Below are 24,943 nucleotides of genomic sequence, written 5' to 3'. Positions count from 1 at the left end.
AATCACTCTATCGATAGGTGAAAACCGCATGAAAATCCGTTCAGTAGTTTTTGAGTTTATCGCGAACATGCAAACACACAACAGACAGACGCGGCGGGGGACTTTGTTTTAAGTATAAGGTGTAGTCCGTAGTGATGAAAGATGAAACAAGGTGTTGTTGTTGGTTGTTGCAGGCCTGGTGTGCGGCGGGCAGTGTTGCGGGCGGGGGCGGGAAGCGCGGCTGCGGGACGCGCTGCGGCGGGCTGCAGTCGCGCGCGCGGCCGCCGCCACGCGCCCCATCGCCACCTTGCTGCTCTCCACGCGAACTACGCTGCAAGGTGCGCTACTGTCACTAATATACATACTTATACAACTTAACTTATAAATAATAGGCTCGCTAGACAATTGGTTACCTAGTCTCTACTCTCTATCTATGGTCTCCGGTTGACGTCGTAAGCGACATCGTGTGGGAAAACAGCATCATTTCTAAATGCAGTAAGCAACGCACGACGTCAACTTCAGGCCAAAGTCTTAAAAAGTTATAGTTGTCTAACATCTGGAGCAGCACTCAACTAGTAAGTAATAATGACAACGGAGGTTGACACTCTGCTCCATTATGTATAATGCATTAATACATATTAGTATGATTGATGAGGGCTTTCGGAACTTTCCACGCCACGGCCTATGTTATAAATATGGACATTCGTGTGATATTGTTAGGGTTCCGTACCTCAAAAGGAAAAAAACGGAACCCTTATAGGATCACTCGTGCGTCTGTCTGTCCCTCTGTCACAGCCCATTTTCTCTTAAAGTACTGGACCAATTAAGTTGAAATTTGGTACACATATGTAAATTCGTGACCCAAAGATGGACATCTTACGTAAACAAATGAGTTTTAAACATGGAGGCCACTTTTGGAGGGTAAATGGGAAAATTAAAAAATAATGTTTTTTAAACTATATCGTGTTACATATCAAATGAGATTGAGAATCTCAAATATATATTTTTTGTAATTTTATAATTAATAGTTTAGAAGTTATTTAAGAAAATAGCCAAATAATTACCATTCCCCCCTTTATCTCCGAAACTACTGGGTCTAAAATTTACAAAATAGTAATTACATATAAGTACCTATAGATAACAGAAAAACCTATTAGAAATATGCAGTCAAGCGTGAGTCGGACAAATTACTTTGTTTTTGATCTGACCCCTACGGGTTTTTTAAAATTGGGTAATGTACGGAACCCTCAGAACGCGAGTCCGTCTCGCACTTGTTTTTTTTTTATATACATCAAACTACTTATACATTTTATACAACGTGACTCTACGCTCTGGACTGACCGGGATCCCGAGGAGAGTTCCTTCTTAGAAATGTTCTAATATGGTAAATTACTTACTAGGTTGATATAAAAAATATATATTTTAATGGTTAAATAATTAAAATAAATGATCAATACATAGGAGCATACTCTATCAGTCGTTCACAATGACGATAAGATTAAAGTGACACTAGTGACATGACATACTCTCTACTTACCGTGTATTAAAGTATTAAATCGTAAATCAGTAATTTCTTCGTTAATAGTGTGGCGTTTGGAATAAGACTTTGTACATAGGTTAGAAATACCCTAATCGACATGTCCTATTTATCTATGTCCAGAGGGTAGAGACACGTTGTATATACCTACACAAAATTTTGATATATACTTAATACCTGCTGAATACCTGTGTATTTTAATTTCTATTCTATGCACACTGTACAGTTAATCAAAAATACCTATGTATGCGTGCATGTGGCATCCTTCTGGTCTCGTCATCAGACCTTCTAGGTGCGTAAAGAAAGATCTGGCGCCTGCGCCACGAATCTCTGCTAGCGTCGCGGCGCGGCGCGGCGGCGACATTGATGAGTCCTCACACGCGCTGCATGTGCGCACGCGAGCCTTTCTCAAACAGGCATACTTAGTTCGCAAGATGAGATACGACAATAGTTATTGCATGGAATTTATTTATTTGTTTCATGAGACAAACTGATTAAAATAAACGACTTATCGGTAAACAAACATAAATTAAAGGCCTTATACTTAAATGAATAAGTAATTAAAGTAAGCGTACTGGTGCTCGATGCGGTCCTAGTACATGCCATCTTGAAACTTAAGTCATTGTCAATAGAGGTGACAGCAAGGTGTCAACTATTGGGCATTAGCATGTCGAGCACTAGTACGTTTACCTTAGTTCTCGAGATAGATAGGTATTTAGCGACTTGACAGACAGGCAGACTGATCGCACCATTAAGATTCCTTTTTATTACCTTTTTGGTACGGAACCCTAAAAACGTCCAAACGCTGCCGATGGCAGAAGGCTGTTATTGCATTGTATCTTTATTTATATTTATAAACATATATATTTAATTAGAATTTAAAATTAATTGCTTAAATTGCAAAACGGAAAAAAATAAAAATAAATTACACGAACACACAGATACCACCACCTACCTATGTGGTACCAACTTATCCCTGCTAAGCGATTGAATAATAGCGCGAGTGTTTGTTTTAATTTTTAATTTTAAGGCTTATTACTAATGTGCTATGCGATTTTAACTAAATATAAATACTAAAATAATATATCAGTATTTACATTAAGTTACTTTCACGTACTTACCCAGTTTAATATAATTACTACCCACGAAATGCAAGTTTTGAGGGGTGTGTTTATAAAATCGAACAGAATCGAATTGTGATTAGAATACCTAGAAGATAAGCAAAAACACAGTAGAGAAAAATTTAAAGACCAGTGCTGGGCAAAGGCCTACCCTGCTTTTTCCTTTCCTCTCGGTTTTGAGCAGTCTTCGGCTATTCTTTTAAAAAGGGGTCAAGCTCGTCTCGACATTAATTATATTACAATACAACACAATACAAATCCTCTTTATTGCACAACCTCAGAATAAATGTACATGGAAACACAAATAATACATGAAGACAGAGGTAAGCAACAGGCTAAACAGCGATCTCTATATATTGTTACATTTTTTTATTGGCGATTATTTTATTTATTGGCATTGGAAATGGCTAATGGAAAGCTGGTGGCCTAGCGGTAAGAGCGTGGACTTTCAATCCGGAGGTCGCGGGTTCAAACCCCGGCTTTTAAATAAGTTTTTCGGAACTTGTGTACGAAGAAATTGGAAATGGCTAATGGAATGGGAATTACTTTGCAAATTATGGTATGTACAGTTCAGGATCACATATACGAGTATTGTAACAGCCACAATGGCCAGATATATCGTAACACATCAGCATCACTTTTGTTACCATAGAAATAAGGATTTGTTCCGATATATGGATTTGATGCTGGCTATAAGTACCTACATTAAAGCTGCTACAAATAAAGCTATTACGTATCGTGTCATATTGGGTGGGTGTAGTCCATTGCAGAAAAGAAGAAAACTAAACAAATTAAAAAACAAGCACGGGATCGACATCATTAAAAAAAGAGGGAATAAAGACTAAATACTTATACTTACTTAATCAACTACTACTACTACTACTAACACTTTTTACATTACAAATACAGCCTTAGGTGGCTTGGAAAAAAACGAGATGGCCAGTTTAGAACGTAGGCAACATTTGCGATTTACAGCTAATTATTGAAATATAATTTTAAAATAAAAACACAATTTAAAGTTAACTTGAGCTTGACAATTTATAGACATTGCAGAGTACCTATATAGGAGCGATGACCTATGTTCTAAGCTGACAAGTACATACAATGAAGAGCACTCCCAACCCCTCCATCCTCGGAGACGAGAGGGCACACGGGGAGAGTGGCGCACTCGTCGGCGTTGTGTCCGAGGGGCCGCGGGCACACCACGTCGACTCGACCCGCGCCGCTCATTACTCCACCCAAATAATTTACCTTGTCCCTTGTCATGTTTAACGTATTTCCAAATAGTATTCATGTTTAATGCTCTATGCCAAATTAATGGAATCGTTACCAATGTATCTCACATGCTTTGTGCATGTGATTAGAGTTGTTGCGACTCATTGATACGTTGAATAGAGTATACGTATACTTAAGGCTCAGTAGGTTCGTGTTCTTCTCTCACTCTCACTGAGCGTAAGAGTGAGCGAGATGTATGTGCGTGCTCGGGACCGCGCTTTTGTGTGTTTTAATAATAAATAACGTAATCACTGAATTCTCTCAAACAATATTGCTCATTTTCAGAAATAATTATCATAATTTTAGTTTAAGCTGAACACGCTAGAGCAAGACCTCAAGATTGCTAATTAAATTTTTGGCAACCGTATTATGATCTACTTAATAAGTTTTTGACAAAAAAAAATCATATTTCATACCTACAAGCTTTTATCGCTGACAATACTTTTCTTACCAAAGGCGACTAATACTCATCGATATGTTACTACGGGCAACGTGTAAAAAACCAGATGACTACAATAATTATCAAATCATGTTACGCTTTACAAAATATATGCCCATTTATTATTTTAGAAACCAACCTATAGTTTCAAGTGAATATTCGGCAACTATTCGGTATTCGGCCTATTCGGCCACTTTGCCGAAATTTCGGTATTTAGCCGAATGTTGCCTACTCTTCGGCCGAATCATGCCGAATACCGAATATCTGTTGCACTACTTGCACTTACCTAAAAAAGTATACAATAAAAATAACCAAAAACTAGGTATATTTATTATTGAAAATGTTTCTTGGAAAGTTGTTAAATACGAAGACCTTTTTTTTGAGCATTTACCATGGGTCTGATTCGATTGACTCTAACTATATTCGTTAATTCTGTTCAACAAAAAATATATCTTAGCAAACGTTGTACTTTGTTGGCGAACAGTTTCCATAATAATTATGACTCAAAATGTTCGCATGTCATGCCGAATCTTTGGCCGAGAGAGGGGCCGAATATTCGGTATTCGGCCAAAACCAGTATTCTGGGCATCTCTAGTTTCAAGTTCCTATTATTTTTTTGTGTGGCTTGCTGCCGGTTTTGTTATTGGCCCTAAAATATTAATACACAGCCAAATTATATTATAAAATAAATATTGAAAGTTGCTGTTATTTTGGATGCCCGGAAAATAATAAGCCTTAATAATATGAAATAAATGAGATCTTCCTAGTTATTACAAATCTTGTTGCTATTTTGTTACCCAATCTCGTCTCAAATACCTCGAACTCGAAATGAGCATATATATGCGTTACGTGGATATTTAATAAGATACAATTTATATGAATTCTTTTTGTTATGTCTATTTTGTTGTATCTAGCTGGCATCTAGCATTAAGAACTCGTAGGCCTACGTCCTACGTCGTGTGTAAACCACGTGAGCTTTTTAGGAATTTGAAATCGTCGGTTGTCAACCAAGTATAAAGTGTCATTCTATGTAACTTGCTAACTATGTAAACAAAAGTCACTATAGTAAATTCATCATTTTTGACAGTTTCAATATGGCGGTTTGTTTACATATAGTTAGCAAGTTACATAGAATGACACTTTAAAGGTCAGTGGATTTCTCTTCCTTGTACAGTTTGTGACATATACCTAGTTATAGTATATAAATATGTCGCAAAGGGTGTCGCTAAAACGGCAACAATGTTCGCGTTGTGAGAGTGGGGCCGACGCGACGGTGAGCCGGAGAGACTGAGCGGCTCCGCCGCGGCGCGGCGGCGGCGGCGGCGCGGGGAAGGGCGTCTGGAGGTCTCGCGCGCGCCACCCGGGCCGGCTCCCCGGCACTCGCGAGCGCCCGCTCCCACACCCGCCCCGAGATCTCCTTCCTAGTCTTTATGAAAACACTAATGCCTTTTATTATTTCAATACATATTGTAGGACTACTAAAGTTTGTCCTTTTGTCCGTAGGATGTTCGTTCCTCATTCATTCATTAACCGACTTCAAAAAAGGAGGAGGTTATCAATTCGACCGTATTTTTTATTATCATTATTAGTATATATGTATGTTACCTCAGAACTCCGTCATTTCTGAACCAAATTGTTTTTTTTTTTTATTATTGAAATTGAATGTTTATAGTTCCAAGTTGGTTCCACTTTGTCGAAATCCAGGTCTGATGACGGGATCCGTGAAGAATCTAGAGAACTCCTGAAATCTTATAGGCATATAGCGATTTTAGTATTTTCACCAACAAACTAAGCATTTTCATCCAATACGTGCCATTTGATGAAGTGGAACCGATGATGACGAGAACGGGACTCTTTAAGAACGCATATTTCACTTTCAGCTATTTGTCCTCTTCGTTATGTTTGTTAAGCAAGTTAGTACTGAAGGACCATTCATTTGTATTAAGATCTAGTTCTGATGACGAGTTCCGTGAGGTCCAACTCCTCAAATCTTGATAGCTTCAGACTCAAACCTTAAAACTTGATACGTACCCGAAGCGCAAAAATGTTTAGTGACATGACCGTTTGGCCAGACAGGAACGAGTCTTACAGAATGATGCATCACTCATAATCACTCATATAAATAAAATGACTCTTAAAAAAGAAGTAAAACCGACATCAAAAAGGATAAAATAAAATATTTTTCACCTCAGCAGCTCGAACAAGGGTACTTTGCTTCTTAAAAACAGTGAGCAAAATGCGATTTTGCTCACTGAGCGAGACAAAATGACATTCAAGTGACCTTTATAGTCAAATGTTATTTCAACATGCGGGGTCTAATACAAGTTCGAAATACTTGGGTTCTATTATCTCTGTCCCTTTCAAACTGTTAGCAAAAAGAAACAGACAAAAAAGTTCAAACGACTTTCAACGGTATATTGACTGTTTATAATAGACCCCCGAAAATCGTCAGAACGCATCGTTCCAAACCACGTACGAGTATGAATTCTTAATAATTAATAAATAAATATAAAGTTTAAGATTTGATAAAAACTGATAAAAACGCTATATTTTAGGTATTTTATTGTACAATTAAAATTATTAACTCAAAAAATACACAGATTACCTATCACGCAAAATTAATTATTCTACTTTTAAGACTTTCTACTATAGTTGACAAATAGTACGTATCCGCAATTCGGACCGTATCTTACGAAGTTTTTTTTACGAATATAAAAGTTGTCGATTGAAGTGTCAGTTGATGTTCGTTATTTCCATATTATTTTACTGGAATTTATTACTAGCAAAAAGCAGAGCTTTGTAAGGGCTCGCTGAGTTTTTCTACCTAAACGTACCGGACCGCGACTTTGATCCAGGCCGAGGTTTGTTCCATGTTCGATCGAGTGGGTACGTAATAAGTCCGTTAAGGACGCAGCTATAAGTGAGAGCAAGAAAGAAATATACCTACTAATTGGACCACGGTCGCTGTCCGGTACGCCTGTCTGTAACAGCTTTTACTTTGTCAATTAAAAACGTGCCCAGATGACAAAATCAAATTGCCAATATCATTCACACGTAATATACAATTTCATAAGCGCTTATTACATCCTACACGGTCGCCCAGTACTTTTTGTAAGGAAGCCAACTGGCTTTCCTACATAATGTTAGGTCAGCGAGCTAATGTCCTTGAATTGATTTATGCGTCCACACCACACAATTGAGCGTAAAACTATCCCGTCTGGACACCTACTGGCGGTAATCATGCTGCTCCGCACATAAACTTACGCATAATTTGCTCTCTTAAGTGCTCATCAAGACGAGTGAGATGACCAAAACAGCGTGTGCCTATGTTGCAACAAACGTGAGTTCCACTAAATACTGCCATGGTATAGCTACAGCTTTATCTTGGGTACTACTCTCCTAAGTGCTCAAAAAGCGTGTGCCTATATTGTGTAAAACCCGAGCTCCACTGGGTACTGCCAGAGTTCAGCATCAGCTATCTTGTGTACTACTCTACCAAGTGATCATCATGAGCCGTATGTCCAAAACAGCGTGTGTCTATGTTGCACCAAACCCGAGCTCCACTAGGTACTGCCAGGGTTCAGCATCAGCTCTATCTTGGGTACTACTCTCCTAACTGCTCATCAAGACGAGTGAGATGACCAAAACATCGTGTGCCTATATTGCAACAAACCTGAGTTCCACTGAATACTGCCAGGGTTCAGCAACAGCTCTATCTTAGGTATCTCCCAAGTGCTAAAAAAACGAGTCAGATGACCAAAACAGCGTTTGCCTATGTTGCACCAAACCTGAGTTCCAATAGGTACTGCCAGGGTTCAGCATCAGCTCTATCTTGGGTACTACTCTCCCAAGTGCTCATTCTGACGAGTCGGATGTACAAAACAGCGTGTATCTATGTTGCATCAAACCTGAGGTCTACTAGGTACAGTCAGGGTTCAGCATCAGCTCTATCTTGGGTACTACTCTCCTAAATGCTCATCAAGACGAGTCGGATGACCAAAACAGCGTGTGCATATGTTGTATTAAACCCGAGCTCCACTAGGTACTGCCAGGGTTCAGCATCAGCTATCTTGGGTACTGCTCTACCAAGTGATCATCATGACGAGTCGGATGTCCAACCCAGTGTGTGTCTATGTTGCACCAAACCTGAGTTCCGCTAGGTACAGCCAGGGTTCAGCATTAGTTCTATCGTACTGCTCTCCCAAGTGCTCATCAAGACGTATCGAATTATTAAAACAGCGTGTGCCTATGTTGCACCAAACCTGAGTTCCACTAGGTACTGCCAGGGTTCTGGGTCATTTTGTTTAACTGCACGCTGACGTTGCAATTGGCGTGCAGTCGGCGTGCAGTTTCCACACAAGTTGCAGTCGGGTTGTAGTGCAAGAATTTTAATTCATAATTTTTCTAACAGATGGCGCTAGTAGTAATACAAAGTGTTATTCCTTTATTTTTTTAGGTTTATAAAATTATATTTTTATGTTTGATAACACATCTAGACATGAATTTAAATTACTATGTTAAATTTCAAACATATCAGTGTGATAGTTTTTCCGTAAAGTGTACCACAAGAATGCATAGTTTGTCGAATAGTGATAGGGCTCGCTTCGCTCGCCCTAATTACGTTTTGTTTTTGTGTTCAATTGCGGTATTTAAACTTAATTGTTAGTATATCTTAAAAAAACATGAGTGCATAATTATTAAGTGACGAAGAAGGATTATATTTTTCAAGTTGTCTAATAGGTATGTTCTCACTGCCCCGGTGAAAAATTTTGTGTACCTACTACACGAGATCAAAGTTATTTACATCTCGTGCGCTTTTGAGTCCCTTACTACGCTCAAGATTCTAAATTAGATTCACTCGCTACGATCGTGAAACTATTATAGAATCTTTCACTTGCACGGGAGATAAATAAGCACTCGAAGAAATATCAAACTTTGATCTCTTGTTGTACTAATAACTAATTCCATTTTATATGCGCTGGCAACTTTTGGTTGGTTTGAAGTCGGTGCCAAGGGTGCCAAGCCAAATTTTAAAAGCGTCAACAACCCGTCAAATCGGATAACAACCCAGGAGACACACATTATTTCAGAGGTCTCTCTGTCTGTCAAATACTGCCTTCGGTTATGACTGTCATGAGCAAGTCATGTTATCTTCGACATCCCATTCGATATGTTTTCCCTCCTCTCTGGTATCTCTGCCATAGAAATGCCTCATTGTATATAATGTACACTAAATTCTGTTCAATTTGTAAGCTCAGGTAATGAAATGGACTTTACAATTTTATTAGACTGCGAAATATTGGCTGAAATTAGGCGAAAATAAGTACGTTAATAAAATAGTACATTTCAATGCAAGTGTGGAAAGTATGTTATTATTTACGAGTTCCGAGATGTCGTTTATGAGCCGGATGCGAATAAAAGACACGGGACAAGTAAATAATAACACTTTCACACGTACATTGAACGACGTTTTTTAATACATTTGCGAAAAAATCACAATAAAACAAATATTGGTAACATGAGTATTACACTTACATTTACGAATTTTCCCTTGAACTTGAATGATGTTGTATATTATCTATTATTCAGCACTATAAACTACGTTCAGCGTTGATTTACATTGCCTAAATTAATCACAATAACTCATTTAATACAAAAACACTCTTACAGTTGCAATTTAAGATAATTATTTTGACACAACTAAATTTCAAGTGAAAATGGCGGGCGCCGGTTTTACTTTTAAAAGTTTCATTTTTTCTGTTAAAACGACAAACGCCAACGTGGCAATGATATATTTCCATTCAGCCAAATAATAAAAAAGTTTTTTAGTGAAATATCGTATTTTATAACGTTTTACTTATATAATAACAAATAATTATTTACTTTATACTTTTTGTACAAATAAATGTGCAATGGCAAAATAAAAATATATAAAGTTTATGAATATCCAAACTCTTTGGTGTGGACGTAACGGTCAGAATTAAATTTAAAAAAGCTGGAAAAGTAAAAAGCACTAGTTCGCAAAAAACAACTTTGCGAACGCTAAACAGCTACGTAAAGTAGCACTTTTTGAGGAACTGTATTAATAGTACATTATTGTCGAGGTTCGGAAGTAGCTACTTGCAGGCTGAGGATTCGTTTTAAACGGACGACCTTGGGAGTCCGTTTAATTGAATCCGAAGCCAGCAAGTAGCCTTCCAGCCGAGTCATATATAGTGCTTTTCTCAAAAATGGTGCAAGAAATATAAATATCATAGAAATATTTTACAAAAGCAACGTTCTTACGTATATATTTTCACAGAAAAAAGTAGAAACAATTGAAAAAATTTGCTTTGCCGCCTTTTTATTTTTTTAATAAAAAAATAGAAGTGTATTTTTCTGCCGAAAATACGCCAACCTATTTGAGACAGCTAAATAGTCGCGGTACTAATCATCTGTTTGGCTGTTTAATGGGCCTGTGCCTTCATTTGATATGGCCATTTCAACTTTTAAAAAGTTTGGAACTCGACAAATAATGGAATTTGTATGCAACATTGCAGTCCCAAAATCGAGACTGCAATGTTTTTAACTTTTTAATTTTTGACTGACCATAAACTACGCGCTTCGCGACGTATTTTTTAAACGGCAAAGTCGACTTTGCCGTCCATTTTTGAGAAAAAATATATTTCTAGGCCCGTTCAATGTTACCCTAACAGTAGGTAAAACTTTCCCGGATTGATGTGTATGTCGCAGTCGGATCGTATAATCCGCCGTATTACATTACGGCTAGCCGTTTTCAAAAACAGGGGCGTTTTGAAATGCGGCGGTTTAACGATTAGCCGGATTGAATGCGGCTGAATGAGAATCCGCCGGAATGTATTCGGCGCCATACGTTCTTCAACACGGCTAGCCGTAATGTAATACAGCGAGTCATTAGCCGCCGCTTTGACAGTTTTTAGTTCCCAGTTTTAACACCCGTGGCGCTGCCTGACAAACGCTGGGGTGTCCATCAAATCTGGAGTTCGTCGGACTGTTTCTTTTCAAAAAACCATTTCTTTCGCAACTTAAATAGACGGAGCCCCGCTTCGCGGGGCTCCTATTTCTGAGCGGTTTGCCCTTCGGGCATCTGAAGCTACCTAACGAACCTAACCTTATACCTACCTATTGATTTAGTGAGACGTCCGTGAAAACATTACACTTTGGGGAAAAAAGCGTAGGTAGGTAAGTAGGTTAGGTTCGTTAGGTAGCTTCAGATGCCCGAAGGGCAAACCGCCCAGAAATAGGAGCCCCGCTTGCGGGGCTCCGTCTATTTAAGTTGTGAAGGAAATGTTTTGGAAAAGAAACACATCTAGTGCGGTGGGACCATGGTAAAAATAAATTAAATTGCAAACATTGTCAAACTCCGGTTACGTAGGCGACCGAAAGAACTGGTCACTCTACAATCTAAAATAGTAGTACGATGCGGCTAAACGTTGGCCGCCTTATTGAAGAACGTATCGCAATGACAATCCGGCTAATCGTCGAACCGCCGCATTTCAAAACGCCCCTGTTTTTGATAACGGCTAGCCGTAATGTAATACGGCGGATTATACGATCTGACTACGACATGTATATTAAGTACCTACGTATAGTTACAAGACTTACAAGTCTACTTTAAGAATTTAATAAAGTGTGAACCTACAATTTCGCTGCAATAATTAGTAATGTTGATAGACAGTGTGTTAAGTTAAGACTTATTTATTATTAGCCGAGTGTATTAGTGGCGAGCTGAGGTGGCGAGGAATGCGGACCTGCGCGGCGTGATCTCGCGGCAGGTGCTCGCGCCGCCGCCGCCGCCGCGCCGTCCTGCCGTAGCCCCATGTTTACTTGTCTACTATTTCATTAAACCCGCGTAGCTGTGACAACTCTGTTTGTGTCCTACTTCATTCTAGTTTAAATACATAGGTATCTTATCTGTCATGGACTCTAGGGCCACATTCTTGCGCAGGTACTCTATAAGTATAGCGATAACTACGGTGTATGTAGGTACCTGTATGCATGTACTGTTAGCATCATTACCTGGGAGACAGAGCTTTACTCGGAAAACATATGGTAAAAGCTCAAGAATGCGCGTTTTCCCAGAGATAAGGCATATCTAGATCGACTTTTCGACCCCGAAAACCCCTATATAGCAAGTTTCATCGAATAGAGCCGTTTCCGAGATCCCCGAAATACATAAATAAATAAAGAATGAATTGCTCGTTTAAAGGTATTATATTACTTACCTAGTACCGGATGAAACAACGCGCTAAAAATATCTGCCACCCTGGAATACTTTTTAAATATATGTATATGTATCTCTACCGTTCGCCTTCAAAAGTACATATCTGTAACAGTCTGATTGTTCTAAGTACATAGAGAGCACTAACTTTTTTGTTTCACTTACTTATATACCTATACAAAGATATGAGATACTTTTGGCTCGTAGTCTGATCCGCTAGTTTTGATGCTGAATGTACCCTTATGCAACGCAGAGATTGAAAGCGAACTTTTTTCATCTGATCCACCAATGAATATAATTAATGTCAAATATAACTAGCGTAGATATATAGATACATATGTATGTAGGTAGATGAAACATGCGTAGGTTTAAGGGTGACCCACACTACACCGGGCCGAGGTGTCCGACATGTAATTAAATTTCTATGACCGCTGATCCGTGATCACGTGGTGCTTTCCATAGAAAAGGAAGCGCTGGAAGCTCCGGCGCGGCCCCGGCCCGGTCTAGCGTGAGTCATCCTTTAAGCGACAATAAAATTGTTCAACTCTTTCCGTGAAATATTAGTGCAACTAATAAACCTCCGTGAGTTTAACTTTAACCCTTTGTATGAATAATTCATATTGATCATACAAAGGGTTATGTACGCTTTCTTTTGCGCATATTCGTTATCTTTCTTGAGTGTTGTTTTTTAATAAGGTTAAATTATTTATAGAAAGCTCTGCAACGATTATCAAAGTATATATCTACATACCCGGTCTCCTGTGATTACTACTCCCATCGCACCTAATGTAATGTGTTTCGCGCAATGATTTAAGGTAAAACTTTTTTTTGTTATACAGAGCACCTAACGGCGCTGTCACATCAGTCACAAAACAAAACTGCGGTGTTGTTAGCGCAAGTATACCGTGCGCAAGGAGCGCGCGCGCACGGGCCGCTCAGCGCGCTATACGGCGAGGTGCGCGCAGCGCTGCGGCCGCCCGCGACCGACCTGCTCGACGCGCTAGTCACCGAGCCGCCCAGGGACCTCGCTATTGCTACTGACAAGTTCTTTCGTGAACTTTTCCCCTTGGCCTACCACAATATACTCAAACTAGATACCAAACAATTCACGGTCCAGCACGAAATGTGTCTTAAAGATGCTTATGATGCCGTGCAGCCTTTTGGAGACGTTCCGCAACAGGTGAGCGTGGCTTTTATCGTTACCTAAGAATTTATATTATTGTTTATATACAAAAAAAATACCTAATTTCAAGTTAAAAATTTATGAAATGAAACTAAAACGTATGTTTTGTGTGACAGTTGGGTATGACGCTGTCGAAGTCTATGGAGGGCGCGCGGGCTCTGCTCGTGGCGCTGGGCGCGGGCGCGAGCGCTCTTGCGGCGGCGGAGCAGGCGGTGGCGCGCGCGAGCGGCGCGTGCGCCGCGCGCCTGCTGCGCGCTGCGGGCTGCGCGCGCTGCCGGGGTCTCGATGCGCCGCCCTGCCGACACTACTGCCTCAACGTCGTGCGAGGGTAAGCCCCAGCACTACGCCCCGCAATACTTTACTGTTCTTGATTTTATGAACGCATGTGCTTAGCGAAAAGTTGCTGCCGTGGCGAATAGACGAAAGTTGATTTAATCAATTGAGTTATGCAAATGATACCTTTATATTAACCCCCGAGTCCCGACAGCAGAAAGAGGGGTGTTATAAGTTTGATACCAATGTCTGTCTGTCTGGTGCATTGTAGCTCTCAAACGGATGGACCGATTTCGATGCGGTTTTTTACGTGGAATCTTAGCTATGTTTGTCATGTTTGAAGAGTATCCAGCTTTTTTCCAAAATGATGTACAGAAGGCATTTTAGGCATATTTTTTTAATTTTTAGAATTATAAATAGGGATGTACCGACTAGTCGGGAACGCCGACTATCCGGCCTCATTTGTAGTCGGCGATTAGTCGGCGACTAGTCGGCAGAAATGGCCGATTAGTTGGCACTTTATAAGTGACAGAAAAATAGGGCAAAAAGAAATAAGCACCAAATATTTACCATACGCTTTTCACCTATTTCCCATTTAGGGTGCTTACGAAACCTTTGCTCGAATTATTGACCGTGCGGTCGCTTTCTTGTCCGATTGTCGTATGAAATATCGTCGGTGCGAATAAAAAAATCGAGTTTTTTGAGATTTTTTAATTTTGGCATATTTTAATTCCTTATTCAATTTCCCGTCGACCCATATAACTATTTTTTTTTATATCTTTATTAGTTTTGAAAATAGCCATAAATAACTAATTCCGCCATGTGAACACAGAACAACGTACATTTGTACAAAAAAAATAGCCATGTGATTTTTTTAACACATAACGAAATTAAATGCCTTCTTTTCCATTGAGGGTGATGGCGATTGTTGCACATGGCGATTTATTGTAGAGTGGATTACCCTAAAATCCGCTGTGTGTCATCTCTCGTGCTACGTTACTTTGGCAACAAATCGCCATGTGTAGTTCTTCATACATGAGGATTTTTAAGTGAACCAAATTTAAGTCGCTATGTAGCAAAATTCTAATTAATATTGTAAATATTTACGAAAAAACTTTATTTTCTTCATGAGTATCATGTAAAAATCATTGACCTATTAGAACAAAAATACAGGTGCAACAAATATATTACAAACAGGAAAATAAACCATTTTATTTTTGTCTCCTGAAAAGTAGCTTAAAAATACATGGCGATTTTTTTTATTCGCACAACGATATAGCCTTAGGATTTTTTTTCTTTCATTTTTCAGCGTTACTATTTATAAATATGATGAATAGCGCGACGAAAGGGGTAAAACAATTGTTTTTTAAGTGCATCTGAACCCAACTTAGACGAAACAAATGAGCTGGCCGACTAGCCGACTAGTCGGCCGACTAATCGGCCATCCGAGCGCGGATTAGTCGGCTAGTGGGCCAAATCAATAGTCGGTCGGTACATCACTAATTATAAAGTCTTAGTTTAATTTTTTATTTATTTCAAAGTTATCTGTGCTTGCAAATAAAATTAGTTTAAAAGTGTTTATATCGTCTATAATTTCATAATTGCAAATGCATGAAAGCTCAAATTGTTTTAAAAGGGTCTCTATTGTTTCCCAAATAGTTTTAAGTCATAATGTATTGTTTGTCCGAATTTTCGTTAGTCATAATTGGTTTTTCTCAGCAACGCGTAACTTTGGAGGATTGCCATAAAACAAACCTAACCTAACCTAACCTATCTAACCTTACGAAAATCCTGAAAAGTTAACGGTTTTAGTTTTATGACTAGCGATAATATGACAAACAATACATTATGACTTAAAACTTTATGGGAAACAAAGGGACCCCGTAAAATAATATAAGTAACTAGTAGGCGTATCCGCTTAAGTTCTTTAATAAGAGTCTAGTAGTCGTTGACTGCGGAGTAATGCTTTATTAATTAAAATATTTCAATAGCCGACCCAGCGCGCTTGAAACTGTGCTAATTAAGCTCTTAGCTTGAGTTAAGAACTTCCCGCTGAGACTTACACAGGCTTCTCGGATCCTCTGGAGTAAACTAAAGGAATTCGTATTAAATGTAAGATACCTACTTCAATTGCACGTTTAGTGTAGGAAATTGAGAAGTAATTAGGGGGGGGGGGGTCTGAACATCGGATGATGGTAGCATGACGTAGGAGGAAACGGGGTCATTCGAAGCATGATTTTTGGATGATTTTAGGGGGGGGGGGGGGGGGGGTCCAGAATCGTCAAAAAATGATGACGTAATTTATGGACAGCCTCTTACCTCACTCACCTATAATATGCAAATCTTAGTAGGTAAGTATGCTCTGTTTAAAATATGTGCTCTTTTATCCGCATGGCTAAATGATTCCAGCGGGCTTAGCAAGGTTGTACGACAAGGTAGTTATCACGCAATAGGTGTGGATAAAACGGCCGTTATCGTCGGTTTTATCATCCATACTATGGTTGCAGACGATATATGGAGTTATCCACATTTGACAGCGGTAGATGATAGAAGCCAATTTGCATAACATGGTCGTTGGATAAGATGTGGATAATTTGACAGATTGTCCCATTTTGACAGTTCAACTTAGTTAATTTTAACTACGTGCTTCTTAGATGACGATAAGCCTTGTCGTGAAAGCAAAAGTAGTGAATAATCATATTTTAAGGTATAAATTACAGGTAAATATCAGTTTTTCTATGATTATATTGAGAGTTATTAGTTACAATGTTCCGCTGTATATAATATTGTCAATATTTTCTTCGCAGGGAAGTCAAATTTTATTATTCCTACTCGCGGCTGCTGTTGAAGAAAAATATCGTAAACAGCTTTAAGAAACACTTGCAGCCCATTTGATATGACGGACGAAGAGTTTCGGCATATTTACAGAGTGCGTAAGGAGTGTGCAGTGCATTTACTTATGTGCCGAATTTAACGCCGAGCTTCAAAACGGTGATGGGTTACCTACCAAAACATCTCAAAGGTAAAGCTATAAAATTGCAGTGTTTCTTATAAAGTTAATATGTATTCTATGCATAGACCCTATTATATTTGAAATCATTGATTCTATGTAAAACAGACGTCTTAATGACAATGCTACTTAACTCTTCAATACTAGGTACCGGCCTCATTATTATATGTAAAAGTTAGTATGTTAAGATATCTGTTGTACAATCTCTTACTTATGCTACTAACCTACTAACAGAGGTTACTTAAGCTACTATTTACTTCAACATTCATATCCTAACCTCCAAGGGGAAAATCTACTTGACAACATTAGATTTACAGTACCGGTCAATAACATATCACCTTTGTGTGTTTTTGTATGAACTTGTAGTAGGTTAGTTTGTAGATTTCATATTTTACTAGTCATTTTATATAAATATGCATGTTTTTCCAGAGATGAGACCTAGCTAGATTGATTTTTCGCCCCCGAAAACCCCCATTATAGCAAATTTCATCGAAATCGTTGGAGCCGTTTCCGATATCCCCGAAATATATATACGTATAAATAAATAAATATACAAGAATTGCTCGTTTAAAGGTATAAGATATTATAAATACTGAAATACTGTGAACTACAATAAGAGACTCAGCATATTACTAAAAAAGCTCTTTAAAAATAATGAAGTTGACCATACATTAAAACAAAAAACCTCTATGAAAAAATCATTACATAGACCAATTTTTCTCATCACTGGACAAGGAATACTACTAAACTACCTAAAGCTGTGGAAGTCACTCACAAATATAAAAAAAGTTATACCGTAAAAGCATGGAGGTGATATATTATTGGCCGGTACTGTAATTAGGTACTTATTTGTTTTAGGTTCTAACAGTATACACCACACCAGCAGCACATCTACACCAGCAGCAGCAGCAGCAGCTGCTGGTCCCAGCAGCAGCAGCTGCTGGTGTGTAACAGTTACACCTGCTAGCTGATGGCAATTAACTACCAACGTGGGACTAGTCAAGATCATGGCTTGTCCATTGGAGCACTACTGACTGGATTGGCCACACTACTGTAAGCCTGAACCTCGAGCAGTTTGTAGATGCTGTAAACAGAAGGTAAGTTCTTTTGAGCACTGAATTAAGTATTAGACATAAAAAACTGTGACTTTCCACAAGGACTGTCTTAGTAACTTTTCCTTTTTTGAATAAGTATGAGTGCGGCTGTATTATGCATTGAGATATGTACCTACCCATTGTTTGATAGTTATGTATGATAAGTAGTTATCTCTGGGATATATAATCTGGGAATGCAATACTTATTAGGTTTAACTAAAGCACCTAGTTCTAATGTGCTGCCTTGTTTAATGGATATTATTCCTGGCGATTGTTTAGTATATATCTTGAGTGCACTAGACTGCACTCATGTGAAAATACTTACTCCATCGCTGCCACATGAACCTACTTTTACTTATTTCCTTCTTTTTCTTCCAGAAAACTTCTCGTGGATCAAGGGAAAAATTAGAGAAGACGCTCCTAAAAAACTTCCTAAGCATGCAAGCATGCACAAAACCGGCTCTTAATAAGCTTAATAAATACATATTTCGCCTATTACTATGTTTTACTATCACACAAATTCCTACCTAATTTACCTATATTTCTATACAAGTAGAGACTAGTAAACATTCAAGACGGATAATCTTCACACAGAACACCATTCCCGGGCATGCTTCAATGTAGGTGTCACTTATTCTTATTTTTCATTTTAGCCTTATGCGTACAAAATTTGTGATATTATAGCTTCTAAATGTAAAATCCGACTCATATGCAGTATAGTACAATGAAAGCATAGGTAATAAAAACATTTTAGGCACGTTCTTACTTAAGAGGAAAGGGAGATGGCCGCTTCCGCTTCTCCATACAAACGTAGTCCTCATTTTCCTCTCTGGATATTGACATTATGGAAAATATTTTTACATAATTTAATGTATATTAACCATATAGCTATGCCCCTACGTTCGAATTTTTGATTATTGTAAAAATTAGGAGCGGAAGACAGATTACATACAAATTTTTAAATGCTTCTAACTCTTATAATAAATAAAAATTAAAAAAAAAGAACAACTGTAGGGGCATGGCTGTAGTTGATGTTGATATGATATACAACAAATTGTATCAAAATATTTAATGTTATTATCCAGAGAGAAAAATGTGGACTACGTTTGTATGAAAAGACGCGTCTTAACGACGCGTCTAGTGAGTCTGGCGGTGAAAAGGTCAAATAAGAATATTCCTAAATGCTCTATTATGCAGTGTTGGCCGAAAGTTAATGCGAATTGAAAATGTTGGCCATTAACCATTATAAATTGAACCTTAAACCGTAACGGACGATTACAGTTTACGGTTCAATTTATAATGGTTATTGGCCAGCATTTTCAATTTGGATTAACTTTCGGCCAACACTGCTATTATGCTAATAAGTCTACTTTAGTGACTATAACTGCGGTCAGACTCAATACGCCAATAACTAATGTTGAATATTAAAAACTATGTTAAATTCCATTTAGGTAGATACAAGAATGACAATTCTCGTCACTTGTGGTGTTGTCAAGTCTTTTTTGTTTACTAAACTCTATAGATAAGTTAACAATTTCGGCTCTGTGCTAGAGAGAATATTATAAATGGGTAAATAAAACAACTATTGCCAAAAAATTAAACAAAGTTTATTTACACATTAAATGTAGGTGTACAAACAAATCATTGGCTGCCGTACCCGGTGTGAAAGTGCCCATCATGCCAGCAGCTTTATCGCTGGATTACTATGAAGTATGAACAGCTTTTGTACCAGGAACGTCATATGGCGCCCGGGGCAGGCACCAAATTTGCGCCTCCCCCCCCCCTCTCCGAAACGAAATGGGACCAACCCCTAAGTCGCGAAAAAAAATTTGGCTGTTTCATACATTTTGGCTGGTCCAATTTCTATGGGAGGGTAAACTATTTTTTTCGCGATTTCGAGGTTGGTCCCGTAGCAAAAGTTACTCAGTATAATCCCAAAACCTCCCTGGCAACGGGAATGTAGTTATTTTTTAGCCATCCTGTATAGTGTATAGGAAGCCTCAGTAGTCCACATATCGATGAATGTCGTCGATAGACAACATGTCACAGATATGCAGCAGCAGCTATTGAAGCAGGTTCCCCCCCCCCCCCCCCCAGTTTCGCCACTGAGCGGGGGCCCTTACCATTCTGTCTGATTCGACGGCCTAACTTACGTTGTAAAACGCTTAATGATAATACTAATGAACTGAAAAGGTTGTTTGTTGTTTTATTTGTGGATAGGTATGACACATATATATATTTTTGGAATGGTCTTCTCACTAGCTTTTATTTGATATCCATATTATTGTAGTATTGCTATTTCATAACTGCTCATCTATAAGTTTCGTTTCCAATATAAATAGAATGCTTAACGGCGCAGAAAAGATCAACATTCCTCTCAGACCTCCAACAAAAAGGGGCCAAACTGAAAACCAGCGCTGGACGCCAGTCTAGCACATGCTGAGCTTGGTACCCACGGCCAACATGTCTTGCTAAGTGTAATTACCTATGTATAGAGTAGACAATAAGTTAGTACTTAACCTAGAATAACTTAGTACATACTTATCATAGAATTTATATGTAGGTATATGGTTTGTATTCCTAATATTTTTTCTACCATCAACTTATCATGTTTTGGCAATGGAGCATCATTCCATGCAATTGTCTACCGTTTGTCCCGTAGAAATGCAGATTTTCTGGAGATTTGCAGGTATAAGAGTTTCCTTTTCTATGACAAATGGTCAAACATGCACGGAAAATTAATCGCTTGCTTTAAATGGCGAAAAAAAAAGTCGCAACACAGGAAATAAAATGCGTTTGTACGGGACAGCTCGTGGAATGCTCCAATAAAGTGATTTCATTTCATATCATAAACTGATGAGGGCATTCAGAGTGTAGCCTTGAGGTTGCCAAGCCAAGCAACCAAGTCAGGTGTCACGGTCTTCAGGTCCTCAACAGGCCCAGGAGTGGAGGAGGAGTGGAGTGGGCAGCGTTGGAAGATTTGCTAAGTGGTCTGCATTCTGCATTCGCAAAGTGGGAAAGCCGTCTATCTCCATTTGTGTGGCTGAATTGCAGCGGCCATGTCCGGTTCTCAGGCGGCACCAGATTTTCCGAGGAAGGTCAAACCCTTTTGGTTTTTTAGTTGGGTCAGATATACAGCAACTCCGAGCTGCCGAAGCTGACCATTCCGCTATCCACCTATCCGAAATATTAAAGCTGCTCAGGCTCCCAGCTGTAGCACAGGGTCGGCGGGCAGTCGGGCGGCAGAATTCCTCGTGGACAGGCATTGTGGCGTTATTCGTGATATTCTCAGCCTCCCTCTTCAACGCCTTGAGTCGTCGGATGTGAGGAGGGGCAATGTGACTCAATGCCGGCAGCCAGTGGCGGTTGTAGATCGGATAGTGCCTGAGATGCATCGCATGGTCTCGTTGAGCTTAACGTCCAATCTATGGGTATGTGCACTTTCAAGCCTCCAATATGTTATGACTGAAACAGAAACAAATTATATTAGATGAGGTCAGGCGCAGGCTAGTACTTACAGCGGTTCATTGGCAAATTATGTGAAATTAATGTCACTTTTAGAAAGCTCTCGTTTTTAAGCCAGGGGGATTTTTTTGTTACAGTTGTCCAAATTATCGATTGAAAATAAATTGAATTTTGTTCTAGTAATTATTTATCCGTTATTAAAGTTGTATTATGTATCAAGTGTAGTTCTGTACCACTTGCGTCATAAAAACAAACCAACCAACACCTTATTTATTAAAATGTATCTCAGATATTCTATGCTAGGGTAATATACGACACAAACATACCCACACACATACATAGGCTGCTAAAATCATTCCCATAGTCAGGTATAGGTACAATAGACCACTTTACCAAACACAAAAAAAATATTCCAGCTGCCAGCAGTAAAGAAACCAGCTTCTACTCCCAAGCCCTAACAATATAAATAAGTTTTTGGCAAAAATATAATTTTTGGTACAAGCTTTTATCGCTGACTGTACTTTTCTTTCAACAGGCAACTAATACTCCATGAGTCCATTCTAACAACACCAAGCACAATTAGTTTGCGTTGTTTTATCACAGTGTTCCCATGGCCACCTCATGTCTCCATCATCAGATCAGCTCCATGTCATCATAATATTGCAATTGTCATCCGATTTACATATTGTTATGTATGCAAAATTTCAGCTCAATCGGAAATCGGGAAGTGGGTCAAACTTAGCTGTCAAATGTATATGGCCAGCTTTAGTGCTAACATAACTGTTCCTAGTATTCCTATATTACCTACATGTTATAAGTAAGAATATTGTACGAGTAGGTATTATATTATTTTATAATCTTAGTAGAATAGGTACTAATACAATTTATTTGTATTGAATAAGGCCGGCGCCCCACTGCTGCGCACGCTACATCCACGGCCCACGTTTTAATACAAACCGTGGGCAAGCCCACGAAATTTTGTATAGGAACGTGGGTCGTGTACATAGCGTGCGCAGCAGTGGGGCGCCGGCCTAACTCTTGCAGGGAATTTGTAAGTTACTTGTGGGTATGGCTACTTTATTTATTTAATTTATAAACTTTATTGCACAAAAATATAGAATTACGTAAAAATGGCGAACTTAATGCCAAAAGGCATTATCTATCACCTACTAGTCAACCATAGAAACAAATATGTGACGTTCCACGGCAAAAGGTACCTTATGGCGGCTGGCGCTTACGTCGCATAGCGCCGCAATAATATTGGAGCGGCGTTAATAGTTAATAGCGTAAGCGCCAACCGCCATAAGGTACCTTTACCCGTGGGACGTCACATATAAACACTAAAGGTTGGTGCAAAAACCAATCAAAAAGCAAATGCAGTAGGTATATCTTAGATATACATACTAACATAAACATACATATATGTTATAAAAATAAATGTACTAATATGTATATGGGATGATAGACACTAGACGAGACATTTAGCAGATAACTACCGAGCATGACTACTCAAAAAACAAATTTTCTTGGGGCTTGTCTTACAGGTAGAGGGAGTGCATTCCATAGATAGGTTGCCTGAACGGCAAAACAATCATACATAAAACGGTTATGAAGAGGAAGAACTTAAAGTTTAAGTGAGCGGGACATCCGGAACGGGCATAAAAACTAAATACTTATTAATAATATTTTATCTTTATGTCTTAGATTTATGGCATAAAGTGTGTCTTTTTCTTTTTCAATAAACTTTTATTCTTGCTACAAAACCAGCTTCTAGAATATACAAACAGAGTAAAAAAATATATAAGTTTTTAAAGTGAGGTCTACGGGTTTCAAAGATTTTAATATTTGTTAGAACCCTTAAGTATGCACTTTTTATGCAGTGTGAATAAATGTATGCATAGGTAGTGTTGTAGTGTAATTTTTACACATCATTGTTGCCAAATCAACTTCCTTCAATTATAGTAGTGATAGAACAGGTTTTTAACAAACTTTTGTCACTTAGTAGAACATAATAGATAGAATGAGAAGAAATAGATATTAAGTGTCAATAATATTAAAAGGCACCAGAAACTTTTCATGATTTTAGTTTAAGAAAGGTGTACTTACATCTTCAATCCTTTCTTCTAGATCTTAGAACTTGTGTGCACTGTGCAGCATTGCATTTTGTATCTCTGGGTTCCGAGAGGCTCATGAATCTCCCTGTAGGTGTAGGCGAACAGGGGATGCTGAGTTATATATTTGGCTAGCATTTTCTTGTGCGCCGAAGCATCGACTGAAATTAAACATATTCATGACAAAACCAGTTAATGATCAAACGAACTATAACTTTTTCTATAAATAAATTAGAGAAACTTACATTTTGGGTGGCATTTCCTTTAGTTTACACAGCAAATCAGTATTTTTCTTCGACTTGGTTTGTATTTTCACTAAATTCACTGAATCATGCGCGTACGCGATGCTTGTCAATGTCAAGTGAATTGTCAGTTGAGAAAACACGATTATCCGTGCATGTTATAATGTAAGTCAATTTGTATAAAGCTGTCACTCATTTAAACATTTTTCAATTTGGAAGTGTAGTAATAAAACTAACTATTCGTTTTCAAACATCTTCCGACACACGTCCGACATTTTAATAAAGCCAGGCATTAAATGGATTTTTCATAAACTCTAGGCATAGACAATCGTGGTCACTTACGAATGATAGTGGATAACTTTATACGATATCGACGTGGTATTCTTATCGTAACCCGTAACCATGTTCAGCAAAACGATAAAAATACGACTATCGTTAAAAGACGACAGTAGATTCCACGCGCAATATGATATAACCTTGCTAAGCCCGCAGATGGGAAAAGTAGAAACGTTAGATAGAATCTTAAGAATAATTTAAAGGTTAAAAAATCATTCCAGTACAATTTGACACTGGGTTAAACGGCTCGGTTAACCCCGGTAGTGGGATGGTGCAAGTGTAAATAAATAAGCGAGAAAAGAATGTTCATAAATAAAGCAGTAATAGTACATTGTGATACGAGTGTGCTACGTAGGTCATTATACACGAGGCGATATTGTATTGTGCGCGCGAGCTGAAAGCGAGCGCGCAATAAGAAAGCTGATGTGTGCATAACCAACGCACACGCGTTTCATATGACGTTTTTCGACACACTTGCGAGGAAAAAAACGAAATTAACATATTAATCAAATTTTCATAGTTATAAAAGTTAGTAAAAGTACAAAATCTGTCATACTGCCTGCCGCCGCCCCCTCGATCCGCCGCTGGCGGGCGGGCTCAGCCCAGTCCTGTACCGAAAAGCTACTCGACCAATTAAGA

At 38.6% G+C, this 24,943-nt stretch overlaps 1 protein-coding gene and 1 long non-coding RNA gene across 2 annotated transcripts in view; one reads left to right on the top strand and one right to left on the bottom strand.

The window, feature by feature from the left end:
* The window catches only part of LOC134804794 (division abnormally delayed protein), an 85,493-nt gene that overhangs the window by 44,986 nt on the left and 15,564 nt on the right, over window positions 1-24,943 (top strand). The window contains exons 2-4 of the mRNA XM_063778035.1: window positions 174-317; window positions 13,430-13,770; window positions 13,890-14,101. Of these exons, the coding sequence (XP_063634105.1) occupies window positions 174-317; window positions 13,430-13,770; window positions 13,890-14,101 (697 nt within the window). The remainder of the gene's footprint in view (window positions 1-173; window positions 318-13,429; window positions 13,771-13,889; window positions 14,102-24,943) is intronic.
* Window positions 21,391-24,360, bottom strand: LOC134804949 (uncharacterized). Its single transcript, XR_010146208.1, has 3 exons — window positions 23,972-24,360; window positions 23,722-23,887; window positions 21,391-21,615 (listed from the first exon to the last, which is right to left on the bottom strand). It is a non-coding gene; the product is annotated as an uncharacterized LOC134804949 (long non-coding RNA).

This window comes from Cydia splendana, chromosome Z (assembly GCF_910591565.1).
Source record: "Cydia splendana chromosome Z, ilCydSple1.2, whole genome shotgun sequence".
Lineage (NCBI taxonomy): Eukaryota > Metazoa > Arthropoda > Insecta > Lepidoptera > Tortricidae > Cydia > Cydia splendana.
This window is presented reverse-complemented; position numbering and strand designations above follow the sequence as displayed.